This window comes from Rhinatrema bivittatum, chromosome 7, assembly GCF_901001135.1.
Source record: "Rhinatrema bivittatum chromosome 7, aRhiBiv1.1, whole genome shotgun sequence".
Classification (NCBI taxonomy): domain Eukaryota; kingdom Metazoa; phylum Chordata; class Amphibia; order Gymnophiona; family Rhinatrematidae; genus Rhinatrema; species Rhinatrema bivittatum.
In genome coordinates, this window is record NC_042621.1 from 107,378,158 (window position 1) to 107,400,752 (window position 22,595).

The 22,595-nt window shown below is 44.9% G+C and overlaps 1 protein-coding gene across 2 annotated transcripts in view; it reads right to left on the reverse strand.

The window, feature by feature from the left end:
* RFWD3 (ring finger and WD repeat domain 3) overlaps positions 1–22,595 on the reverse strand; it is a 173,294-nt gene that overhangs the window by 61,627 nt on the left and 89,072 nt on the right. For both annotated transcript variants that reach the window (XM_029608897.1, XM_029608898.1), the window contains one exon: positions 9,630–9,843. In XM_029608897.1, the coding sequence (XP_029464757.1) occupies positions 9,630–9,843 (214 nt within the window). The remainder of the gene's footprint in view (positions 1–9,629; positions 9,844–22,595) is intronic.

Below are 22,595 nucleotides of genomic sequence, written 5' to 3' on the forward strand. Positions count from 1 at the left end.
GTGACTTTCGAAGCGCTCTGAGACCTAGTAGCTGGATTCGGCTGTTCCTTAAGGGATCAACAGGCAAAAGTGGAGAAATTATCTACTAAAATAGAAACTCTGGAATTTAAGGTAGAAGGACAAAGTAATACTGTCAAAGCTCAATTAGAGTCAATGGAGTCCTCTATACTAAAATTCAAATGTGCAATGTGAAAATGGTGAAAGATTTTACTAATACCTCACGCAGGTTAGAAAACCTGGAGAATTTTACAAGCCATTTGAATTTTGGTTTCTTAAATTTTCCAATGGTGGTGAGGGAGGATTCCTATATTACCTTGAAAAGATATTTTCAAGAGATCTTAAAATTTGAAGATAGTCAAATTCCCTGTATAAATAAGCTGTATTTTTTGCCGGTCTTTGTTATAGAGTTCTTCGTAACCATCCTGAAGTGTTAGAAAACCTAACTCAATTCCTGGAAGATTCTAAGGATGAAATAATCAAACGTGTTACTCTTAGTCTCATTTATTTCAGAAAAGGAATTAAGTGAGGTAATGAGAAGGTATTTTAAGAATATTACTGATAGCTTTTATGGGCAAGAAATCCATATATACCCAGACTTTGCCAGAGCTACCCAGGAGACGGGATTTCCTCACATTAAGAACATAAGAACATAAGAAAATGCCATACTGGGTCAGACCAAGGGTCCATCAAGCCCAGCATCCTGTTTCCAACAGTGGCCAATCCAGGCCACAAGAACCTGGCAAGTACCCAAAAACTAAGTCTATTCCATGTAACCATTGCTAATGGCAGTGGCTATTCTCTAAGTGAACTTAATAGCAGGTAATGGACTTCTCCTCCAAGAACTTATCCAATCCTTTTTTAAACACAGCTATACTAACTGCACTAACCACATCCTCTGGCAACAAATTCCAGAGTTTAATTGTGCATTGAGTAAAAAAGAACTTTCTCCGATTAGTTTTAAATGTGCCACATGCTAACTTCATGGAGTGCCCCCTAGTCTTTCTACTATCCGAAAGAGTAAATAACCGATTCACATCTACCCGTTCTAGACCTCTCATGATTTTAAACACCTCTATCATATCCCCCCTCAGTAGTCTCTTCTCCAAGCTGAAAAGTCTTAACCTATTTAGTCTTTCCTCATAGGGGAGTTGTTCCATTCCCCTTATCATTTTGGTAGCCCTTCTCTGTACCTTCTCCATCGCAATTATATCTTTTTTGAGATGCGGCGACCAGAAATGTACACAGTATTCAAGGTGCGGTCTCACCATGGAGCAATACAGAGGCATTATGACATTTTCCGTTTTATTCACCATTCCCTTTCTAATAATTCCCAACATTCTGTTTGCTTTTTTGACTGCCGCAGCACACTGTGCCGACGATTTCAATGTGTTATCCACTATGACACCTAGATCTCTTTCTTGGGTTGTAGCACCTAATATGGAACCCAACATTGTGTAATTATAGCATGGGTTATTTTTCCCTATGTGCATCACCTTGCACTTATCCACATTAAATTTCATCTGCCATTTCGATGCCCAATTTTCCAGTCTCACAAGGTCTTCCTTCAATTTATCACAATCTGCTTGTGATTTAACTACTCTGAACAATTTTGTGTCATCTGCAAATTTGATTATCTCACTCATCGTATTTCTTTCCAGATCATTTATAAATATATTGAACAGTAAGGGTCCCAATACAGATCCCTGAGGCACTCCACTGTCCACTCCCTTCCACTGAGAAAATTGTCCATTTAATCCTACTCTCTGTTTCCTGTCTTTTAGCCAGTTTGCAATCCACGAAAGGACATCGCCACCTATCCCATGACTTTTTACTTTTCCTAGAAGCCTCTCATGAGGAACTTTGTCAAACGCCTTCTGAAAATCGAAGTATACTATATCTACCGGTTCACCTTTATCCACATGTTTATTAACTCCTTCAAAAAGGTGAAGCAGATTTGTGAGGCAAGACTTCCCTTGGGTAAAGCCATGCTGACTTTGTTCCATTAAACCATGTCTTTCTATATGTTCTGTGATTTTGATGTTTAGAACACTTTCCACTATTTTTTTTTTAATTAACAGATTGTTGCTTTGGGTTTTTTTTTTAAAAAACAGATTGTTGCTTTGGGGTTTTCTTTTGTTCTATGATATCCCTGCAAGTATATCATTCGTTCCCAAAATGAGTGCTTCGTTTTCTTCCTCCCGGAACAACTCAAATCCCTTATTAATGCTAGGAGTTTATGTTTTTTGTCTCCTGGCAATCCCTAGATCAGAAGATTCATAAGTAAAGGGTTGCCTGTGCCACGTTAAGCCGATTTCTTGTAAGGTTACCTTTCATCTCCCTTAAATATATGTGCCCCTTTGTTTCATTTAAGTTTACTTGAATAGGAAAAGCACATCTATGTCGTATTTTCAGAGAATGTTAATTTCTTTTTGTGTTTTCATTGATATGCTATCTTCATTTACTTATAGTAAGGATTATCTTACTTGTATAAGCTGAAAATTAATAAAAATAAAATTAAAAACAAAAAAAAAAAGGGCCAAACCATCAGACAGATTAATCCAGATACAAGTGAAACCTAGGACTCTGGCATAGGAACATCTTGTGAGGTGGAAACCCAGATGACTGTCAACAGCTAGTTCCCTGGAAAACCAGTGAGTAAGAATTGAAGATTGGTTTTGGAAAGAAAATGACAATCTGTCCCAAACCCAGCAACTACTGGACCTCTTGCTAAGAAGTGGAAATCTCTCCTAAATAGATTGCTCTAATCAGCCAATCAACCAAAGAAGGGTATAGCAAAAACTCTTTTTCATGCAGTATCGTAGCCAATACCATATTCATCTTGAAGAAGGGTATTGGTTCTGTTAGCCCAAAGGTTAGCGACAAACTGAAAATAGCAACTTAAGACCACAAATCTGAGGAAACACCAGTGATCTTTCCAGAATGTTAAACAAAAAGAATGGAGAAATAACTTACCTGATAATTTTGTTTTCTTTAGTGTAGACAGATGGACTCAGGACCAATGGGTTGTGCTCCCCTGCCAGCAGACAGAGACGGAGTCAGGTTTCAAAGCTGACATCACTCTAGATTACCCTTGTAGTGACTTCAGCCCTTCAGTAATCTCTTCAAAAACCACTGTGGACATAATATTGAAAAAACTTGATTAAAAATGGATAATCGTAACTGTACTCAACCATACACAGAGCTCCAGTAAGATTATAGATGCCCTGATCTAGGGACTGGTTGACTAATTTCTTGGAATCAATATCCACTCCACGGGCAAATCCTTGGCACCGTTCTTGGGCAGCCGGGGGCAGGATGCTGAGTTCATCTGTCTACAGTAAGGAAAATGAAATTATCAGGTAAGTAATTTCTCCATTTCTTAGTGTGTAGCCAGATGGACTCAGGACCAACGGGATGTACAAAAGCTACTCCTGATCGGGTCTGGAGGCTGCCCGTGGTCCGGTTAATACCACCCTTACCAAGGCTGCATCTTCTCGGGCCTGTATGTCAAGGTGACAAAACCTGGAGAAGGTGCACAATCATGTTGTCGCTTGGCAGATATCGATGGGTGACAGCAGTCTAACTTCCGCCTATGAGGCTGCCTGAGCCCTGCTGGAAGCTTTAACCTGAGAAGGTAATGGCTTTCCTGCCTCCAGATACGCTCCCGTGACCAACTCCTTATTCCAGCGAGCTATGGTAGCCCATGAAACTGGTTTGCCCTGCTTCCTTCCACCATGAAGAACAAACAGGCAGTGTGTCTTTTGGACTGGTTCTGAAACTAACAGATACCGCATCAAAAGTCTACAACATTAAAATTTCGGAAGAGGCAGTATTCCTCCGTGGCCCTGTGCTTATCTAGGGAAGGCAACGAAATGGACTGATTCAAATGAAACTCCAAGATTACCTTGGGCAAGAAGGATGGAATGGTACAAAGCTGTAATGCTCGTGAAGTCATCTGGAGGAATGGTTCCTGACAAAATGCCTGCAGTTCAAAAATGCGATGTGCCAAGTATACAGCCAGCAGGAACACGGTTTTCAAGATTAATAAATGAAGGAAAGATTGCACAGCGGCTGAAAGGAGGGCTCTGCCAAAAGTTCCAAAACTAGATTAAGACTCCACAAGGCAACCGACCACCGTAGGAGTGGCCAAAGGTGCTTCACCCCTTTCAGAAAATGGGCCACGTCTGGATGAGCTGACAGGGCGATTCCGTTTACCTCACCCCTGAAACAGGTCAGAGCGGCTACTTGCACTTTCAATGAATTAAGGGTCAAACCTTTATTCAAGCCATCCTGCAAAAAATCCAGAATAAGTGGGATTTTGACCACCTGAACGGGGACACTGCGTTCCTCACGCCAGGCCTCAAATATTCTCCAGACCCGCATATATACTATGGACTTAGAGAACTTCTGAACGCGGAGTAAGGAGGCAAATACCACCACAGAATAGTAGTTTCATCAGGCGAGCCCTCTCAAGGGTCAGACTGTAAGAGAATAGAGTCAGATTCTTGTGCAGGACCAGTCACTGCTTTGCCCTTTGGGGTAACTACTAACCTGGGTACCTGCTCCTTGGGGGTCCTCTGCTTTATTTCAGGTGCCTTACAGGGAATAGGTACTCGCTCCTCGAGGGCCTGCTCTCCCTGCCTCGGTGCCTCTACCTTCTACAACATACCTGGTGGAATCGCATATCTACAGCAAACACCTAGTGAGTACTTTAAATCTCAGTCCATCTCATCCACAGTATCTCCTCACTGGGAGACCTGCTGCGGAACCTCCTGACGTCATCTAGGAGAGAAAGGCTCCCCCTCTGCTGAGGTCCCTGAGACTGCAACTACGAACTGCTTCACTACTGCCACCTGGTGGCTCTCTTCCAGCTGTCTAATAAAGAACTATTTGTGTTTTGTGTGGTACAAGTCTAGCCCAGTGCTGTGGCTCCTCACGGGGCTCCTCCCCGTGGGCATGGTCATCTCCACAGCACCCAAGGATCCACCAAAACACACGTAACCATAACACTTCCAAGGGATCTTGCTCTTTGTTTGTCATCAGGGTCCCCACTAGGAATACCCTTGAACAGGCGGGGCATGCCTCAAGGTCTGCCTGCATGGTGGGCCACAGAACGTAAGGGGCACTTAACCTTTAAATGACCCAGCACTCCCTGTAGTCTTGGACCGCTTCAGAGCCTTTGCAATGGGCAGATCACACAACATTTTCTCCCTAGCCTGCTTCTTCACTGTTTTCCTGGCCTTATGAAGAAGAAACTCAGAAGAGAATGAGGACGAGGAGGAGGAGTCAGTCACCCCCTCGGGGCTGTCCTCTACCGCTGCCACATCTTGCCTTTGTGTTCACCTCCCCCCCCCCCCGGGGGCCATTTGCTGCGGGGATAATGGTGGTGGGAGAATCCCCTCCCCCACCATGGCCCGCATGGCAGCCCTAAAGGAGTTTAAAATGGCTTCCGTTCCTGCGCTTAGTGGGAACGGATCAGGAGAAGGAGCCTGTGGTCTCTGCACCCTTGTGGAAGCTGTGCGAGCGCTCTCTTGTCATCCCCGGCCGAAGCGGAGGTTCCCCCCCCCCCCCCCCGATGAGAAAAGGCCGTCGTGTGAAAGCTGCGCATGCGCTGAGCCGCAGACCTGACAAACTGCTCTCTACGGCATTTCTAAAGCAGCACACAAAGCAAAGATTTTTTTTTTCCCCAAAACTTGCCTCAGTGGTTCCTGGTCCTCCTAGGGTGAGTGAGCTGGGCTCCCCGGTATCACCCCCAAAGTGGCACTCACTAGGCAATAGGGCCCTCGACCCCTAGCCTCTGCTGCCTCTAACACCAGGGGGAATGGTCCCCTCAGGACCTGGCAACCCCCTGGGAGGCTAAAAGGAATACTCTTCAAGTAGTGGTGTACTTTTTTTTTGGTTTGTTTCTTTTTAAAGAGACAACCTAATTCAAACAATGTCCCTGTTTCAAATCTGCCTATTCACTTTTTTTTTTAAGGAACAACTAACACAGAACAGATGCTGGAGACAGAGAAATACTGACGGACTGTGGCACCTTGGAGATTAGGACAGAGTCTGTTAAAACCTCTCTGTCTCCATCTGCTGGAGGGGAGGCAAAACCCAGGAGTCTGGACTGATCCGGGTACGTACAGGGAAAGTTGAATTATAATTGGTGAACTACAGAATATAACCATTTCTTATTAACTCCTGAATCCATTGGTCCACTGTAATTTGGGTTCAAATCTGAAAGAGAAGTGACATAAACGGCCACCTATCGCTGTAACCTAAAATAAGAACCCCTAGCACTCACTGTATTGCTCCAGAGGAGTCAGAGCCTGCCTTACCACCTGTCACTGATTTAAAGGAAAATTACTCCACGGCAGAACATTAAGAGTTGCCCCCTGTCTTTGCCAACCTCTCCAGCTCTTCAGTCAAGAAGAGCTGACCCTGAAAGGACTGTCAGAGAGGCACCTCCAGAGAAACCGCTGAACCATTATCATGGATGCTACCCCTTTGCCTGAGAAGCACACCAGAGTGTATCCAACTCTAGATAGACAGTCCCTGGCTCTACCGGTGGAAAATACTGCCCCAAATCTTCCTGGGCATTCTGTTTCAGATATATTTCAGATCTTCCACAATAGAGCCACATATTGTGATAAGAAATCCATGCACATGGCCTTAAGATCTGTCAAAAAAAAAAAAGCACACAATGGCTGAAACTGAAAGAAGCTAATCCCTTCCCATAGAGGAGAATGGCAGCAATATACGCATCTCTTTCTGGCAACATCCTTTCCACTTCTAAGGATCCGCGGAAACCAGCCAGAGATAATTTGCTGGGGATGTGGCTGACCCAGATTTAGGGACTACATTATGGGTAGTTATGTTTAATATCAGCATGGCTTTACCCAAGGCAAGTCTTGCCTCACACATCTGCTTCACTTTTTTGAAGGAATAAACAAACATGTAGATAAAGGAGAATCTGTAGATGTAGGGTATTTGGATTTTCAGAAGGCATTTGACAAAGTTGCTCATGACAGGCTTCTAGGAAAAGTAAAAAAAGTCATGGGATAGGTGGCAATGTTCTTTCGTGGATTACAAACTGGCTAAAAGAGAGAAAACAGTAGGATTAAATGGACAATTTTCTCAGTGGAGGGGAGTGGGCAGTGGAGTGCCTCAGGGATCTGTATTGGGACCTGTGTTTTTCAATATATTTATAAATGATCTGGAATGGAATACGACAAGTGAAGTAATCAAATTTGCAGATGATACAAAATTATTCAGAGTAGTTAAATCACAAGCGGAATGTGATAAATTGCAGGAGGACTTTGTGAGACTGGAATGCAAATGGCAGATGAAATTTAATGTGGATAAGAACATGCCATACTGGGTCAGGCCAAGGGTCCATCAAGCCCAGCATCCTGTTTCCAACAGTGGCCAATCCAGGCCATAAGAACCTGGCAAATACCCAAAAACTAAGTCTATTCTATGTTACCGTTGCTAGTAAGGTGATGCATATAGGGAAAAATAACCCATGCTATAGTTATACAATGTTAGCTCCTAATATGGAACCTACCACCCAAGAAAGATCTAGGCGTCATAGTGGATAACACATTGAATAGTCTGTTCAGTGTGCTGCGGCAGTCAAAAAAGCAAACAAAGTTGGGAATTATTAGAAAGGGAACTGAATGAAACGGAAAATGTCATAATGCCTCTGTATTGCTCCATGGTGAGACCGCATCTTGAATACTGTGTGCAGTTCTGGTCACCGCATTTAAAAAAAAAAAAAAGATATAGTTACGATAGAGAAGGGCGACCAAAATGATAAAGGGGATGGAACAGCTCCACTATGAGGAAAGACTAAAGAGGTTAGGACTATTCAGCTTGGAGAAGAGACAGCTGAGGGGGGAATATGATAGAGGTGTTTAAAAATCATGAGAGGTCTAGAACGGGTAAATGTGAATTGGTTATTTACTCTTTTGGATAACAGAAGGACTAGGGGGCACTCCATGAAGTTAGCATGTGGCACATTTAAAACTAATTGGAGAAAGTTCTTTTTCACTCAATGCACAATTAAACTCTGGAACTTGTTGCCAGGGGATGTGATTAGTGCAGTTAGTGTAGCTGGGTTTAAAAAAGGATTGGATAAGTTCTTGGAGGAGAAGTCCATTTCTTGCTATTAATTGACTTGCTATTAATTGACTAATTACTAGCAACAGTAACATGGGATAGATTTAGTTTTTGGGAACTTGCCAGGTTCTTGTGGCCTGGATTGGCCACTGTTGGAGACAGGATGCTGGGCTTGATGGACACTTGGTCTGACCCAGTATGGCATGTTCTTCTATATCCCCGCAATGTTGTCTGTACTAGCATCTGCTGCATTGGCTCTTATGTTTCTGATACAGCCCAGATTCAAATATTGTTGTGATGCAGACTAATTTGTCAATTTTTTCATATAATTCTCTACCTAAGGTTTGTAATTTTTTCAGCATATTTATTTATTTATTTATTTTTAATTTTTATAGACCGAAGTTCTTGTAGGAACTACAAATCAGTCCGGTTTACATACAACTTTTAGATGCCCAAAAAGAGTAGTGGGCTTTACATAGAACAGTTGAACAATAAAACAGGTAACAATAGAACAATAACAATAATGATGGAACAAATAGAATAGATAACCAATTAAACATAGTAATATAGTAATAAATATTATATAGAAAATAAATATAAGAGAGATAGAGTAAATGGAGTGTGAGTACAGTATAAATACAAAAGATGAAAGAGCTCCAAAATTAAGGTACAGTTGAAAAAATCGTAATAGGAAAAACAGTGAGATAACCCATGATTTGGGTTAAAAGACTTGATTAGGTAGCATTAGATGTCTGGGAAGGCTTGACGGAAGGCTTGACCTTGGCAGGCTCGGTTTCAGGGATCTGACATGCAGCTGGTAGTTGGGTGTCTCGCCTCCTTTTTTGAGAATGTTGGACTTATTTATTTGTTACTTTATGCCTTGGTGTTGGACGCCTGCTCTTTTGTTGCTGATCATCCCTAGTGGGGAAGCGCAGTTTGTCAGCTGAATATTTCTTTTGGTCACTTGAGGAATCACCTCTGTTTTTTTTTCCTCTTGGGTCTCCCTTTCTGTTTTTAAAAAGAGTTCATGGGTTATTTGCTTTTCATCCTGTTTGCTCTGAGCATGAGGGACAGGAAGGGATTGATATATATATGATATATATATGAGATATATATCATATATATATCATATATATCCTCAGATTGTTCCCTCTATACCCTAATTTTGCTCTGTATTTTGCCAAGTCTAAGTTGGTCTTCAAAATATTAATTTTGTGGTCTTTTGTAAACATGGTTTACCACATGTATTTTAAAGGTTCTTGTCCTTTGATTAGAGCAGAAATTTTACTTCCTTTGCATGTAAACATGTTGATTTTTCTTTAATTTGGATTAGATTTTATGAATTGTTGAGAGTCTGGGTTACGATTTTGTTAGTTTTATTACCGTTGCATTTCTGCTTTGTGCCCCTAGGATAAGCAGTATAAAAATGTTATAAAATAAAATAGTCTTTAAAAGTAATACTCTAGTTATTTGTATTTCTTGTAAAGAATGTATAGGCTTAAGTTATGTCCTTACTGTCTTACCAGGGATGAGTGTGGCCTGCGGGGAGGGCTGCGACACAACAAGGCAGCTTATCTGCTCACAGTATGCCATCACCCTGCAGTTCCCAGTCTGTGAAACTAGGATGGCCTTGTAAAAGCTGTACTGTTTCTGGTTCTGGCTGGGTGCAAGGGAGCTGGAGCCACATGATAGCTGGGAAGCACAGGGACCTTGCTGGGCTTTCTGCATCTTCAGCTCCTTGAATAGAGAAGAGAGAGTTATTCCACATTTCATTCGGGGTTAAGCAAGCATAATGACATATCACAGGTTTTACATTAATATGAGGACATGGCTGTATAAGCTATGGGCTGATAGCCTTGCTTTCCTTGCCCTGAAAGCAACTGCAGGACTGTCATTTGATGTCAGCCTTTAAGTTTAATTATAACTCACTCAAAGAGAAAAGAAATGTAGTCTTATCTGCTAATTTCCTTTCTTTGAATCCTGCCTGACTAGTCCAGGCAATAGATTATGTCTCCATCTGCTGGTAGGGGAGCATAACACAAAATCCCCCCCCCCCCCAACATCACAGATCTTCACAACAGCAGTGGCAGCGGCAATCCCTGAAACCTGGGAGACTTGCTAACAAGTTCAGAGACCTGCATGCTGTAACCTATAAAACACTGGATTCAACTAGACACTTAGAAAACAGTCAGAACCTATAGATCCCTACAGATAAAGCAAATCCATCTGCAGTCTGGGAGAGTACTGGACTGGCCTAACAGCACTCAATTTCTTCTTCCTAATCATTTTGCCTGACCAGTTCAGACAAGTGGACTGTACCAAAACCACCCCTCAAACTCAACTGGATCCTGCTAGCCTCTCAAAACCTCCAAGCCAAAATGCAGTATCCTATCTGGTTCGAACAAACAGACGATAATGCTTAGTAAAAGAATGCCCAAGTAGACACATTGCAGATCTCCAATGGGAAAAAACAAAACAAAAAACGAACCAAAACTCTGCCCACAAAGAGGCTAGAACTCTAATCAAATGAGCTCTAAGACCTCTGGGAAAAGGTAGACCATTAGCAATATACACTGAGCAGAATCCTTTCTTTATCCAGAGAACTACTGAAGTCTTAGAAGCTGCCTCCCCCATTCTTTGGCCACGAAAAAGGTTGAAAACATTGAATCGATTTCATAAAGGAAATTAGTCACTTTCAAATGTCACAGAAGGACCCTATGAACATCCCGCCAGTGGAGATCCTTAACTGCCTCTCCCAAGGATTCTTTTTTTTGAAGGAAGGAAGAAAGGAAAACTATCTAGCTGTGATTAAATTGTGAAGTCACCTTAGGCAAGACAGATAGGATTGTGCAGATTTAAACGGCTTCTTCCATGAACTTCAGAAAAGGCTCTACAGGAAAGTGCCCCCGTATCATTTATACTGTCACAAGTCAGATCCTTCACAGACACCTCCTGAAGGGGTTCAAAAAAGGGCCATATTCAGGGACCTAAACCAAAATTCAGATTACGTGAGGGAACCACTGCCATCCTGGATGGACAGATATGTTTTACCCCCTTTAGGGAATGCAAAATGTTTGGATGAACCATGAACAATAAGTCTTGAAAACCTTCCCTGTAGCAGGCAATAGTTAGAAAATGTACCTTGCCATAATTAAGTGCCAGGCCCTTCTCCAGACCTTCCTGTAGAATGGTCAATACTGAAGCCACTGACACCTTTCCTCAAGCACCAAACCTGAAAAGTCCTCCACAACCAGACATAAGGAAATGGATTGTTTGAGCCTCTAAGAAAAGACATCAACTTGTTTCCTAGACAAACATGCCGTTTCAATGGCCAAGCTGTATGACAAAACAGAGCAGGATTCTTGTGCATTACCTGCACTAAACACCACTTATCTGAGAAAAACCAGTTCTCCCTGCTTTATTACCTTGAGGTCCACAAACCTGGGCCAATCAGATCACTTCAATTTTGCAACCTGGCTCCTTTAAGGATTTGCTCCACAAGGGGCTTTGGAGAATATACATTTAAAAAAAAAAAAAAAAAAAAGGGACTATGCATAAGCCACGTTTGTGTCCATACATCCAGATCCTCAGAGACCTCTTCTCTTCTGTAGCTGAAAAACCTGTTCACCTTTGTATTCCCATTGATTGCCATTAAGTCCACAATTGGCCTTCCCCAATTTCCAACCACCAGACTAGACTCTGCTGAGAAGGGCCTCAGAGTAGACCTGCAACAAGAGAGAAGGGATTTCTATAAAGGACACATATGAGCCTTTGCCCAGGTTACCAGGTCTAGTGCAGTCGCCATAAAACCCAGAACTTGTAAATAAGAGTATGGGACTCTGATCAGACAACAGATTAAGTACTTGGCCCTGAATCATCTGACTTCTGTCCAACATCATGCATGCCTGATCTTCCTTTGTGTTGAAGCGGGTCCCCAGTATTTCAAAGGCTGAGTGGGTCCTTGGCAAAAATTCACCATCCAGCCCAACTCCTGCAAGAGCCTTACTATTCTGCTAGTGAAAAAATGGCTTTCCAGTGGCACCTTTGCTCAGATCAACCAATCATTCAGATACTGATACACTTCTACTCTGAAGGGAATATAACCTTGGTCAAATCCAAGGACAATAAAAGTCTCCCTGCCATCAGCAAAGTTGCTTAACTGTAACAAGTGTTCAAGGACATGAGGATGTTAGTTCTCACACATGGGTGACATCGAATCGAGCCCTGGTCCGGAACTTTGATCTCAAAGATTCTAGAACTTTCAAACATGCTCTGAGCATGTGCAGCTGTAATCACCACCCTGCCCCCTAGGCAGAGTCCCTCAGTCCATGATATAGCTAATGCATGGAGAAAACAACTCCCCTGGGAGTTAGGTGAGTTTCGTGAGGACTAATATCCTTCTGTCCTTGGAGAACACCTGTTACAGGTAAGCAACTCTGCTTTCTTTGGAGGACAAGCAGGACGGAAGTCTTCACATGAGTGAATCCCAAGCTATAGGCTGTCTGAACAGGACAAAGCAGGAAACCACACCATGCTAAAAGCATCACCTCTCTCCCTTTTGCCTGTGAGGCAGCCGACCCACAAAGGGTCTAGATGGGAAAGAAGTTGGATTCTACAAAGAGAAAAAGATAGAAGAGACAGACAAAACCCCAATGAGTAGCAGGGGTGCCTAAGGCAGGGGAGTGAGGCGAGTGCCAGCAAGAAACATACGCCGCATTATGAAAAACGTTACAAGCAGGATTTTGGATCAGGAAACCCTGACAGTAGTAAGTCTGAAACTTCCTGGTTACAGGAAAAGTCTAGATTTGTAAACAAGAGAGGGACTCAGACGAAGACTGCATAGTTTCTTTCGTTGTTATAAGTCAACCGAAAAGCCAACTGAGGCCTGAGAGCTCCCCAGAAAAGCTGCAGTCCACTGGTATCCAAAGGACAGAATGCATCTACAGAAATGTGTCCATGTTTGGCTGATAGGCACAATGAGCAGAAACACTCAAGCAACGCTTGGAAGAATAATCAGCAACTATTGAAGGGTCAGTGACAGACCCTACGAGCCAAAGCACTAGACATAGCTGACCATGCAGGTCAGCATCAAGAGTTTCAGTAAATGAAAGGCAATCCCCAAATGCATCGCTAGCCCAAACCCCTAAGCAGGGAGATAAGTTAGGCCTGAAGCTCACCCATATTGCACCCTGTGAAGGGCAGGGCTATACATCCTCTTTACAAGATAGTTCAGGTAAGCAGGAAGGGCATTTTGGACAACCTAGTGAACTGAGAAAAACTAAAGGCAGTACTGGCCACAATTTGGTGAAAATATAGGGAAAGTGGTAAATCTTTCCCTGCAGGTATACACTAAGTTATACCTCGAATGCCCTAGCTTGTCTTCTTCCCTCCTCTCGACATGCCAACTGGAAGTCTGAAGGCGAGAAGAACACAAGGAGGCAGATCGCTGGACTGCAGGGGTAAGAATAAGTCACTAAGTTGTATATCTCAATCCCAAGCAAATAACTCACTGCCAATTCCAGACGGGAGTTACCCACCAAGTCAGAGCTCTCAGCCTGCTTGGAACAGCTGAAGCTGAGAGCGAATCCCCCAGGAAGAAATCCAAACACACCCCACTAAGACAGGAAGCCGGGGTGCCGCAAGTGCAAACCCCTGTCGAACAGGATTTCTTCATTGGCCTGGAAACTCTAAAGGTAGCAGGGCAAGAGCAATCTCTGAACAGATTGCCCCAAACCTGGCTCAGGTATTAATACCTCAGCCATGATAGCATAACTTCCCCCAAGGAAGCACGCGGTCCAGTAAATGGAACAATCGCTGCATGAACCAGGACTCCACTATCTGCAGACAGGGTTATCCTTAAAATGGGGAAGTATAGCTTGCAAGCCACTGCAACCAAAACAGCAGCACCTCTGTTGCGGGGTCTTTCATCCCCCAACTCTCTCAGCAATGGATATGGTGATAGGTTGAAAGGCATACTTGCCAATTAGATGGATTAGAACCCTTCTCACTGAATTAAGGTACCTGGGGTGAGAATGACTGGCAATAGTGGTCCTTATCATAAAACACCCATTGAGCTCAGCAGGTATCAAAGGAGTCCTAGATGGGAGAACCTCTAATCTTCACCAGGGAGCTACTTTGGAATGGTTCCCTTGTGAAATAAATCTGCTGTACCTTAGGACAACCTAAGGAGAGCACTACTGCTTGACCAGCTCTGAGCCCACAAGGAACCGAGAGAAGCCACCAGTCAGAAGCAGTGACATCCCTTCTCTGGGAAACAGAGAACGAGGGACACCCCTTGTAGGAGTGGACAACCAGACATCCTGAGGGGAACCCATAAGGGCTGCCCTGGAACCCAGTCAAATCTCACCTTCCTGAAGGGATAGAAAAGCAATGGGAATCAGGGCCTCCCGATCCCGAAAAACCTGTCAACTCTCCAGTTGAGAATTAAGTTAAAATCACTGGATCGCTGAGGTTCAGAAGTGACCAAATCTGCCACTGCCAGCAGATGGGGTAGGCCACCATGGTAACCAATGGAGGGACCCCAGCAATTAATGCTGCTTCTGTCCCCCAGTCCTGGCCTACAAGGAGAGGCACAGATTCAAAGAATCGAGGCTTCAGGTCGTGATAACCTCCCCACAAAGAGGTTATGTGAATCAGGAGGGGTCAGAAGACATATTCCTTTTCTGAGGAAGGAGAAGACTCTCGACACTACCCTCCTGGTGTTTACTCCCCTAAGGGTTCAACCAGGAATGCAGTCTTAGGTCAGTCCTGTAGCTGCGGCGTACAGAATGTGCTCACAAGGGAAACACCTCCATACACATCCATACAGTAGAGGGCAACTGGAACAATAGAGCTGTCCACTGTAAAAGTGGGTAGAATCCCATGGCACAACCAGGACAGACGTTGTCATTGCTTTTTGGCAGGGCACAGCCAATCACAGAGTGTGTGATGACGCCTTCTTTGCCAGTGCTCCCCAGCACTTTGTCGTGCAGAACTGATGAGGAGGCTGATACGGACAATGATGGCAGAACCATGGCATGGCTGAGCACTACACACAGTCATCACCCGAGGCACTTTGAGTAGATGCCTTGCCAAGCCCAACCACGCATGCTGCGCTCCACTATCACACTAATTCTCAGAAGTAACATTGCGACAATAGTGTCCCCAGTACCACTGGGGCTCTGGTTATGGCATGGTGGTAGGTGGCATTCCAAAGTAAAGCCCCCTCCAGTACCTGATAACACTCCAAGAGGCTGGACCCAGCCCTTGGAATTACATCAGGAATGGCTCACCCTCATTTCCCTCATGGAATGGGAGCAGCAAAGTCTATGGCAACTGACATGGCGCCCATGGTGCTCTGCAGTTGTGTCCTGTGGCATCTGACCATGTCCACTGGTGCCCACCATGGTGATGGAATAGCGCTCTTGCAATCATCAACAATTCATCACATCAAGGGCACCAAACAATACTGCACCCAGGGTTTCGATGGCACTTGACCATGTCTTGATCAGTTCAACAGTATATAGCGCCACCACTGGTGGCGCACGTGCTCGTGGACACCAATAGTCTGGCAAATCCGATAGAGACCCGAGTGCACAAAGGCATCGATGGACTGGCAGCAACTAAGGATGCCAGGGGCACCTGCAGGCAGAGCCATCATGTCTCGGTGCCCAAAGGAACAGATGACTGCCAGTGTCATCAAGTGTTCCCTTAGGTTCACCAATCCATCCGAAGGAGTTGATGTTGTAAGCTCGATTGCTTTCTTCGCCAGCGGCTATGGCCGACGATAGCCTCATTGGAGCTCATTAGCACAGATGATGCATGAATCCAGGTAGGGCCTAGCATGCCCCCCCCCCCCCCCCCCCCGATCCCAGTGCCTCAGGACCCAAAGATCATCGGTATCCATGGTGCCTGATAGCTGTAGGCCAGTGATAGGATACAGAGAGGTATCCTGTTGTCCTATCAGGACACCGGACCACTGTGACTGGATGCTGCAGTGTTCTGGGATGTCTTGAGTGGACAGAAACTTCAGCGCTCAATCCGACCAAGGCCGAACCCCTGTTGCCTGAGGGCTTCAGTGGCACTCGAGGGCTCTTAAGAGCCCTGGTGGTCAATGGCCTTGAGGACAACCAGGGCGCTCAATGGCTATCCCAATGACTCATTAATGGTGCTCGATCTTGTCAAGAGTGGCAACGAATGGCATCAGTGGCCAACACGCCCAATGGCGGCCCCACACCTCGGTGGCATCCAGGGCAGTCACAGTATTGAGGCCACTCACCTCGAAGGCATAGAGGGCAACCATGCTTGCACCTCGATGGGATAGAGGACACTGATGACACCAAGGATACTGAAGGAATCAATGGAGGCTCCGATGGCATAGAGAGAGACCATGGCACTCAATGGCAGTCCTGGTCCCCAACACTAGAGGTCAGTGCCGCTACTCCACCACATTAAGGCCCAAGCCGCTCGATGATTCTGTGCATTGAGACAATGCCTATGGCACAGAAGGCCCTTACGGCATCGAGGGCGCCCTGGCAGCTCGACAGTATCCAGGGTGACCATGGCACTCATTGGCAGACCTGGTACCCAATGCAGTCTGACACTGACACATCAGATCAACAGTGCGCTGGTCACAGATGTGGATGGGCAACTGTTGCTGGGCATGGCACCAAAAGTGCAGCAGAAAGCTGCTTGCCCATGCTCCTGCCCACCCTCTCTCTCAAGGAGTCTGCACTACCATCACAAGCAAGCAAAAGGGGAGGCTACATCATCAAGGGCTCCTGCTCATGGAAACTAGTTCTTTCGAATGTGGGGAGGTTGAGCTCTCCCCCCATAGGAACAGTGTGGTCAATTAATCACTTCACTGTCTAAACCTCCATTGATACCAATTGATCAGTGAAACATGGAACTCCCGCCTGGGTAGAACTCAGGCAAGTCTCCAGGCTCAGCAGCCTACATGGATCACCCATGTACTGCAATCAGTCAGACCTGCCAGCACCTGACAAAAAGTACAAAAACAGAAAGAGCAAGGAGAAGACAGACACTAAACTGCAGATGCAATATTTATTTAATAAAGGATAGAAATAGACTCTGCCAGACTGAACAGCAACTAAAGCTCGCCATGCAGCTAACAGATGGTGGAAGAGGAGGAAAATAAAACAACCATAAGGGAAAGGAAAGAAAAACAGCTGTAGCTCTAGAAAAAAAAATCACTGGACCTGGAGATAGAACGAGAGGAAGCAGAAGATAGTATATGTATTATCTGCCTCTCAGAGAGGCCTGACCATCCTGATAGTCCTGTATGATGGGAGGAGGATGAGGCTGATGACTTGCCCTCAAATTGGGAAGGTCTGTAATGTGTGGAATGCAGACGTTTATGTCTGTGAACATGCTTACGTCTTGACGAGGAAGAGGAACTTCTATTATGGTGCTTAGACCCCTTATGTCGGTCTAAATGCTTACTACCCCTTGGAGAATTTCTCCCGGACATGGATCTTTTTGAAGACGTATGGCTTCTTACTGGCGAAGTCTGTCTTTTGTGTGTCTCATCTCTCGGCACTATTGCATTTTATTTATTTATTTATTTATTTAACAACTTTTCTATACCGACATTAAAATACACATCATATCGGTTTACATTGTAACAAAAGGTAGAAAATACAAATAACAGGGGGTGAGGTGGGGGGAAAACTAAGAACGTGGGGTCAGAGGGGAGACCCCAAACTAAGATAGGGAAGGGGAGAAGGCGAAAGGAACAGTAACATGTTAATTAAATGCAAAGGAGTACAAGATATACTATAAATAATATACATAATATACAAATGGAGCCAGGAATCGAAAGGGTGGAGGCAGTTATACGATTAAATGAGAATACACATATGCAATTATACAAGGGGGGTGAGAATGTTAATCTGGGAAGGCTTGATGAAAGAGCCATGTTTTTAACTGTTTTCTAAATTTGAAGGGGCAGGATTCCATACGGAGGTTGGGCGGTAGGTCATTCCAGAGCTTAGGGCCGGCAATGGAGAAGGCGCGATTCCTGGTGGTCGAGAGGCGGGCTTTCTTGAGAGAGGGAACTAGGAGAGTACATTTATGAATTGTTCTGGTCGGGCGTGAGGGTTGTGTGGGTTGGAAGGGTTCATTAAGCCAGGAGGAGTTGCATTCAATAAGGGCTCCAATTGCTTTATCAAATCTTGCCGCACCTGCGCCAGTCCCGTAACCGGTCCCGGCTCCGGGTGTGATGTGCTCGGCGCCAGCCTCTTCGGCATTGGCTCCGTGTGCATCGCCGAGTGGTGTTTTTTTTTGTTTTTAAATCGGCGCCACATGCTTTGGTTGGGTCGTTGGCCCCGCCTGGGAAGTTGTCGGCTCGATATAGGCCGCGGCTCCCTTGGCGCCGATGGATCCCTGTGCGCCCGTCTATATTGATCAGATGACAGACGGTGCCGTTTTTCCCAAGAATGGTGGTGATCGCCCTCTCAAATCCCTCCATTTTGACATGGGGACTCGAGCAGTATCGGCGTTTTTTGTGCCAGGTCCATGGGATTCGCCCTGGTCTTTGGGACGCCTGTCCTCCTTACCTCCAGTCCTGGAGGCCTGTGGGTCCCATGACGAGGCTCATGCCAGCGAAGTCGGCCCCAGCGAAGAGTGTGTTGTCGACGGCCTGTCTCCTACCTTTAGTTCCAGAATTTTGTAGGCCATATGACGCCGGGCTCGCAGGGACATCCGTCCACAAAAATCACAATCTGATTGATTGTGGTCGGGTCCCAAACAGCAGTAGCAACGATCATGTCCACCTGTGACAGACATGATCTTACCGCAGGGACACGGTTTGAAGCCAGAGGGCTTCTTCGACATTTCGTCGGTTCGAAAAATAAGTGTGAGGAGAAATCAGCTCTGCGTACGCTCCTGTGCGCGGAAAAAACAGAATGAGGAGAATCTGTTACTTTCCAGCGTGGGAACACACGCGCAGCCGCAGAGACTGAAAAAAATCTACACGCTGCTTTTTAAGCTCTGCCTCCCGGGCCCTGATTGGCAGTTCCCATGACAGTATGGCTAATTCAGCTCTGCTATCAACGGGAAATCCCTTATGTGTTGGGGAAGCCTATAGTGATAGGAGTATACTACCGTCCACCTGGTCAAGATAATGAGACGGACAGTGAAATGCTAAGACATTAGGGAAGCTAACCAAATTAGTATTGCGGTAATAATAGGAGATTTCAATTACCCCAATATTGACTGGGTAAATGTATCATTGGGACCTGTTAGAGAGATAAAGTTCCTGGATGGAATAAATGACTGCTTTATGGAGCAATTGGTTCAGGTACCGACAAGAGAGGGAGAAATTTTAGATCTAATTCTCAGTGGAGTACAGGATTTGGTGAGAGAGGTAACGGTGGTGGGGCCATTGGCAACAGTGATCATATGATCAAATTTGAATTAATGGCTGGAAGGGGGACAGTAAGCCAATCCACGGCTCTCATGCTAAACTTTCAAAAGGGAAACTTTGATAAAATGAGAAAAATAGTTAGAAAAAAACTGAAAGGAGCAACTACAAAGGTAAAAAGTGTGCAAGAGGCGTGATCATTGCTAAAAAATATCATCCTAGAAGCACAGTCCAGATGTATTCCACATATTAAGAAAGGTGGCAAGAAGGCAAAACGATCACCGGCATGGTTAAAAGGGGAGGTGAAAGAGCTATTTTAGCCAAAAGATCTTCAAAAACTGGAAGAAGGATCCAACAGAAGAAAATAGGATAATGATTAAGAATTGGCAAGTTAAATGTAAGACACTGATAAGCCAGGCTAAGAAAGAATTTGAAAAGAAGTTGGCCGTAGAGACAAAAACTCACAGTAAAAACTTTAAAAAATATAACCAAAGCAGAAAGCCTGTGAGGGAGTCAGTTGGACCGTTAGATGATCGAGGGGTTAAAGGGGCACTTAGAGAAGATAAGGCCATTGCGGAAAGATTAAATTATTTTTTGCTTCAGTGTTTACTGAAGAGGATGTTGGAGATACCCGTATCGGAGAAGGTTTTCATGGATAATGATTCAGATGGACTGAACCAAATCACGGTGAACCCAGAAGATGTGGTAGGCCTGATTGATAAACTGAAGAGTAGTAAATCACCTGAACCGGATGGTATACACCTCAGAGTTCTGAAGGAACTAAAAAATGAAATTTCAGACCTATTAGTAAAAATATGTAACCTATCATTAAAATCATCCATTGTATCTGAAGACTGGAGGGTGGCTAATGTAACCAATATTTAAGAAGGGTTCCAGGGGTGATCCGGGAAACTACAGACCAGTTAGCCTGACTTCAGTACCAGCAAAAATAGTGGAAAGTGTTCTAAATATCAAAATCACAGAACATATAGAAAGACATGGTTTAATGGAACAAAGTCAGCATAGCTTTACCCAAGGGAAGTCTTGCCTCACAAACCTGCTTCACTTTTTTGAAGGAGTTAATAAACATGTGGATAAAGGTGAACAGGTAGATGTGGTATATTTGGATTTTCAGAAGATGTTTGACAAAGTTCCTCCTCGGAGGCTTCTAGTGTTACACTCCAGTATTTACCAACGCAGCACAGAGCCGCCGACTACCTCCGCGGCATGGAGCTGCAGTCAGTCTCCCTTCACCGCGGCAGGGAGCCGCGGACTTCGGTGCTTCCTGGCACGGCATGGAGCCGCTCTCACTGGGACCCTCTCGCGGCAGGGAGTGCCAATGTCCTCTTCAGCCTCGCGGCCCGGAGGCAGCAGTCCCCGGTCTCGGCTGTGCAGCAGGAGCCGCCCTCAGTCCTCTGAACGGCAGGACACGTCGGGGCCTGTTTCCTCAGCCCTGCTCTGTCTCCTCGGCTTCTGTGCAGGGCCGCTTTCCAGGGTCCTGCACTTCCTGTCTCCTAAGGCGCGAGCCACACCTCCTTCACAGATCTAAAGGGCCCGCGGCTGGATATGCCCTGGGCCCCACCTGGACTCCTGAACCTTGATCCTGAGTCTTCATGCTCAGGCCTCTCGTCTGAGTCTTCACGTCCCAAGCTTCTTGTCTGTGTCTTCATGTCTTCAAGTTCCTCGTCTTGAGTCTTCATGTTCCAGAGCCTTCGTCTGCTCTCGTCTCCTGTCCGGCCTGCTGCCTTTGCTGCTCCCAGCGGCAGGTCCAAAAGGGCTTGGAGTAGTCTGAGGACCACTCAGACACCAACCTTGCGTGGTTGGCCTCACTCAGCCTGTGCAGGTCGGCAGGGGCCTGGCTTCCTGGTCTCAGCCCAGGCTCGGACATGTCTCACCTGCCTCGGTACCTCCTTGGAGCCCTCTGGGATTGTACCAAGGTCCAAGGGCACACAATCTCCTCTGAAATGGGACTGCTCTCCTAGCGCTCCCTAACATCTAGGAAAAGTAAAGTGTCATGGGATAGGTGGTGATGTCCTTTCGTGGATTACAAACTGGCTAAAAGACAGGAAACAGAGAGTAGGATTAAATGGACAATTTTCTCAGTGGAAGGGAGCGGGCAGTGAAGTGCCTCAGGGATCTGTATTGGAACCCCGTATGTTTCAATATATTTATAAATGATCTGGAAAGAAATATGATGAGTGAGGTAATCAAATTTGCAGATGACACAAAATTGTTCAGAGTAGTTAAATCACAAGCAGATTGTGATAAATTGCAGGAAGACCTTCTGAGACTGGAAAATTGGGCATCCAAATGGCAAATGAAATTTAATGTGGATAAGTGCAAGGTGATGCATATAGGGAAAAATAACCCATACTATAGTTACACAATGTTGGGTTCCATATTAGGAGCTACCACCCAAGAAAGATCTGGGCGTCATAGTGGATAATACATTAAAATCATTGATTCAGTGTGCTGCGGCAGTCAAGAAAGCAAACAGGATGTTGGGAATTATTAGAAAGGGAATGGTGAATAAAACGGAAAATGTCATAATGCCTCTATCGCTCCATGGTGAGACCGCACCTTGAATACTGTGTACAATTCTCTTCGCCGCATCTCAAAAAAGATATAGTTGCGATGGATAAGGTACAGAGAAGGGCGACCAAAATGATAAAGGAATGAAACAGCTCCCCTATGAGGAAAGACTAAAGAGGTTAGGACTTGTCAGCTTGGAGAAGAGATGGCTGAGGGGGGATATGATAGATGTGTTTAAAATCATGAGAGGTCTAGAACGGGTTAATGTGAAAAAGTTATTTACTCTTTCGGATAATAGAAAGACTAGGGGGCACTCCATGAAGTTAGTATGTGGCAGATTTAAAACTAATCTGAGAAAGTTCTTTTTCACTCAACGCACAATTAAACTCTGGAATTTGTTGCCAGGGGATGTGGTTAGTGCAGTTAGTGTATCTGGGTTTGTAAAAGGTTTGGATAAGTTCTTGGAGGAGAAGTCCATTAGCTGCTATTAAGTTGACTTAGAAAATAGCCACTGCTATTACTAGCAACAATAGCATGGAATAGACAGTGTTTGGGTACTTGCCAGGTTCTTGTG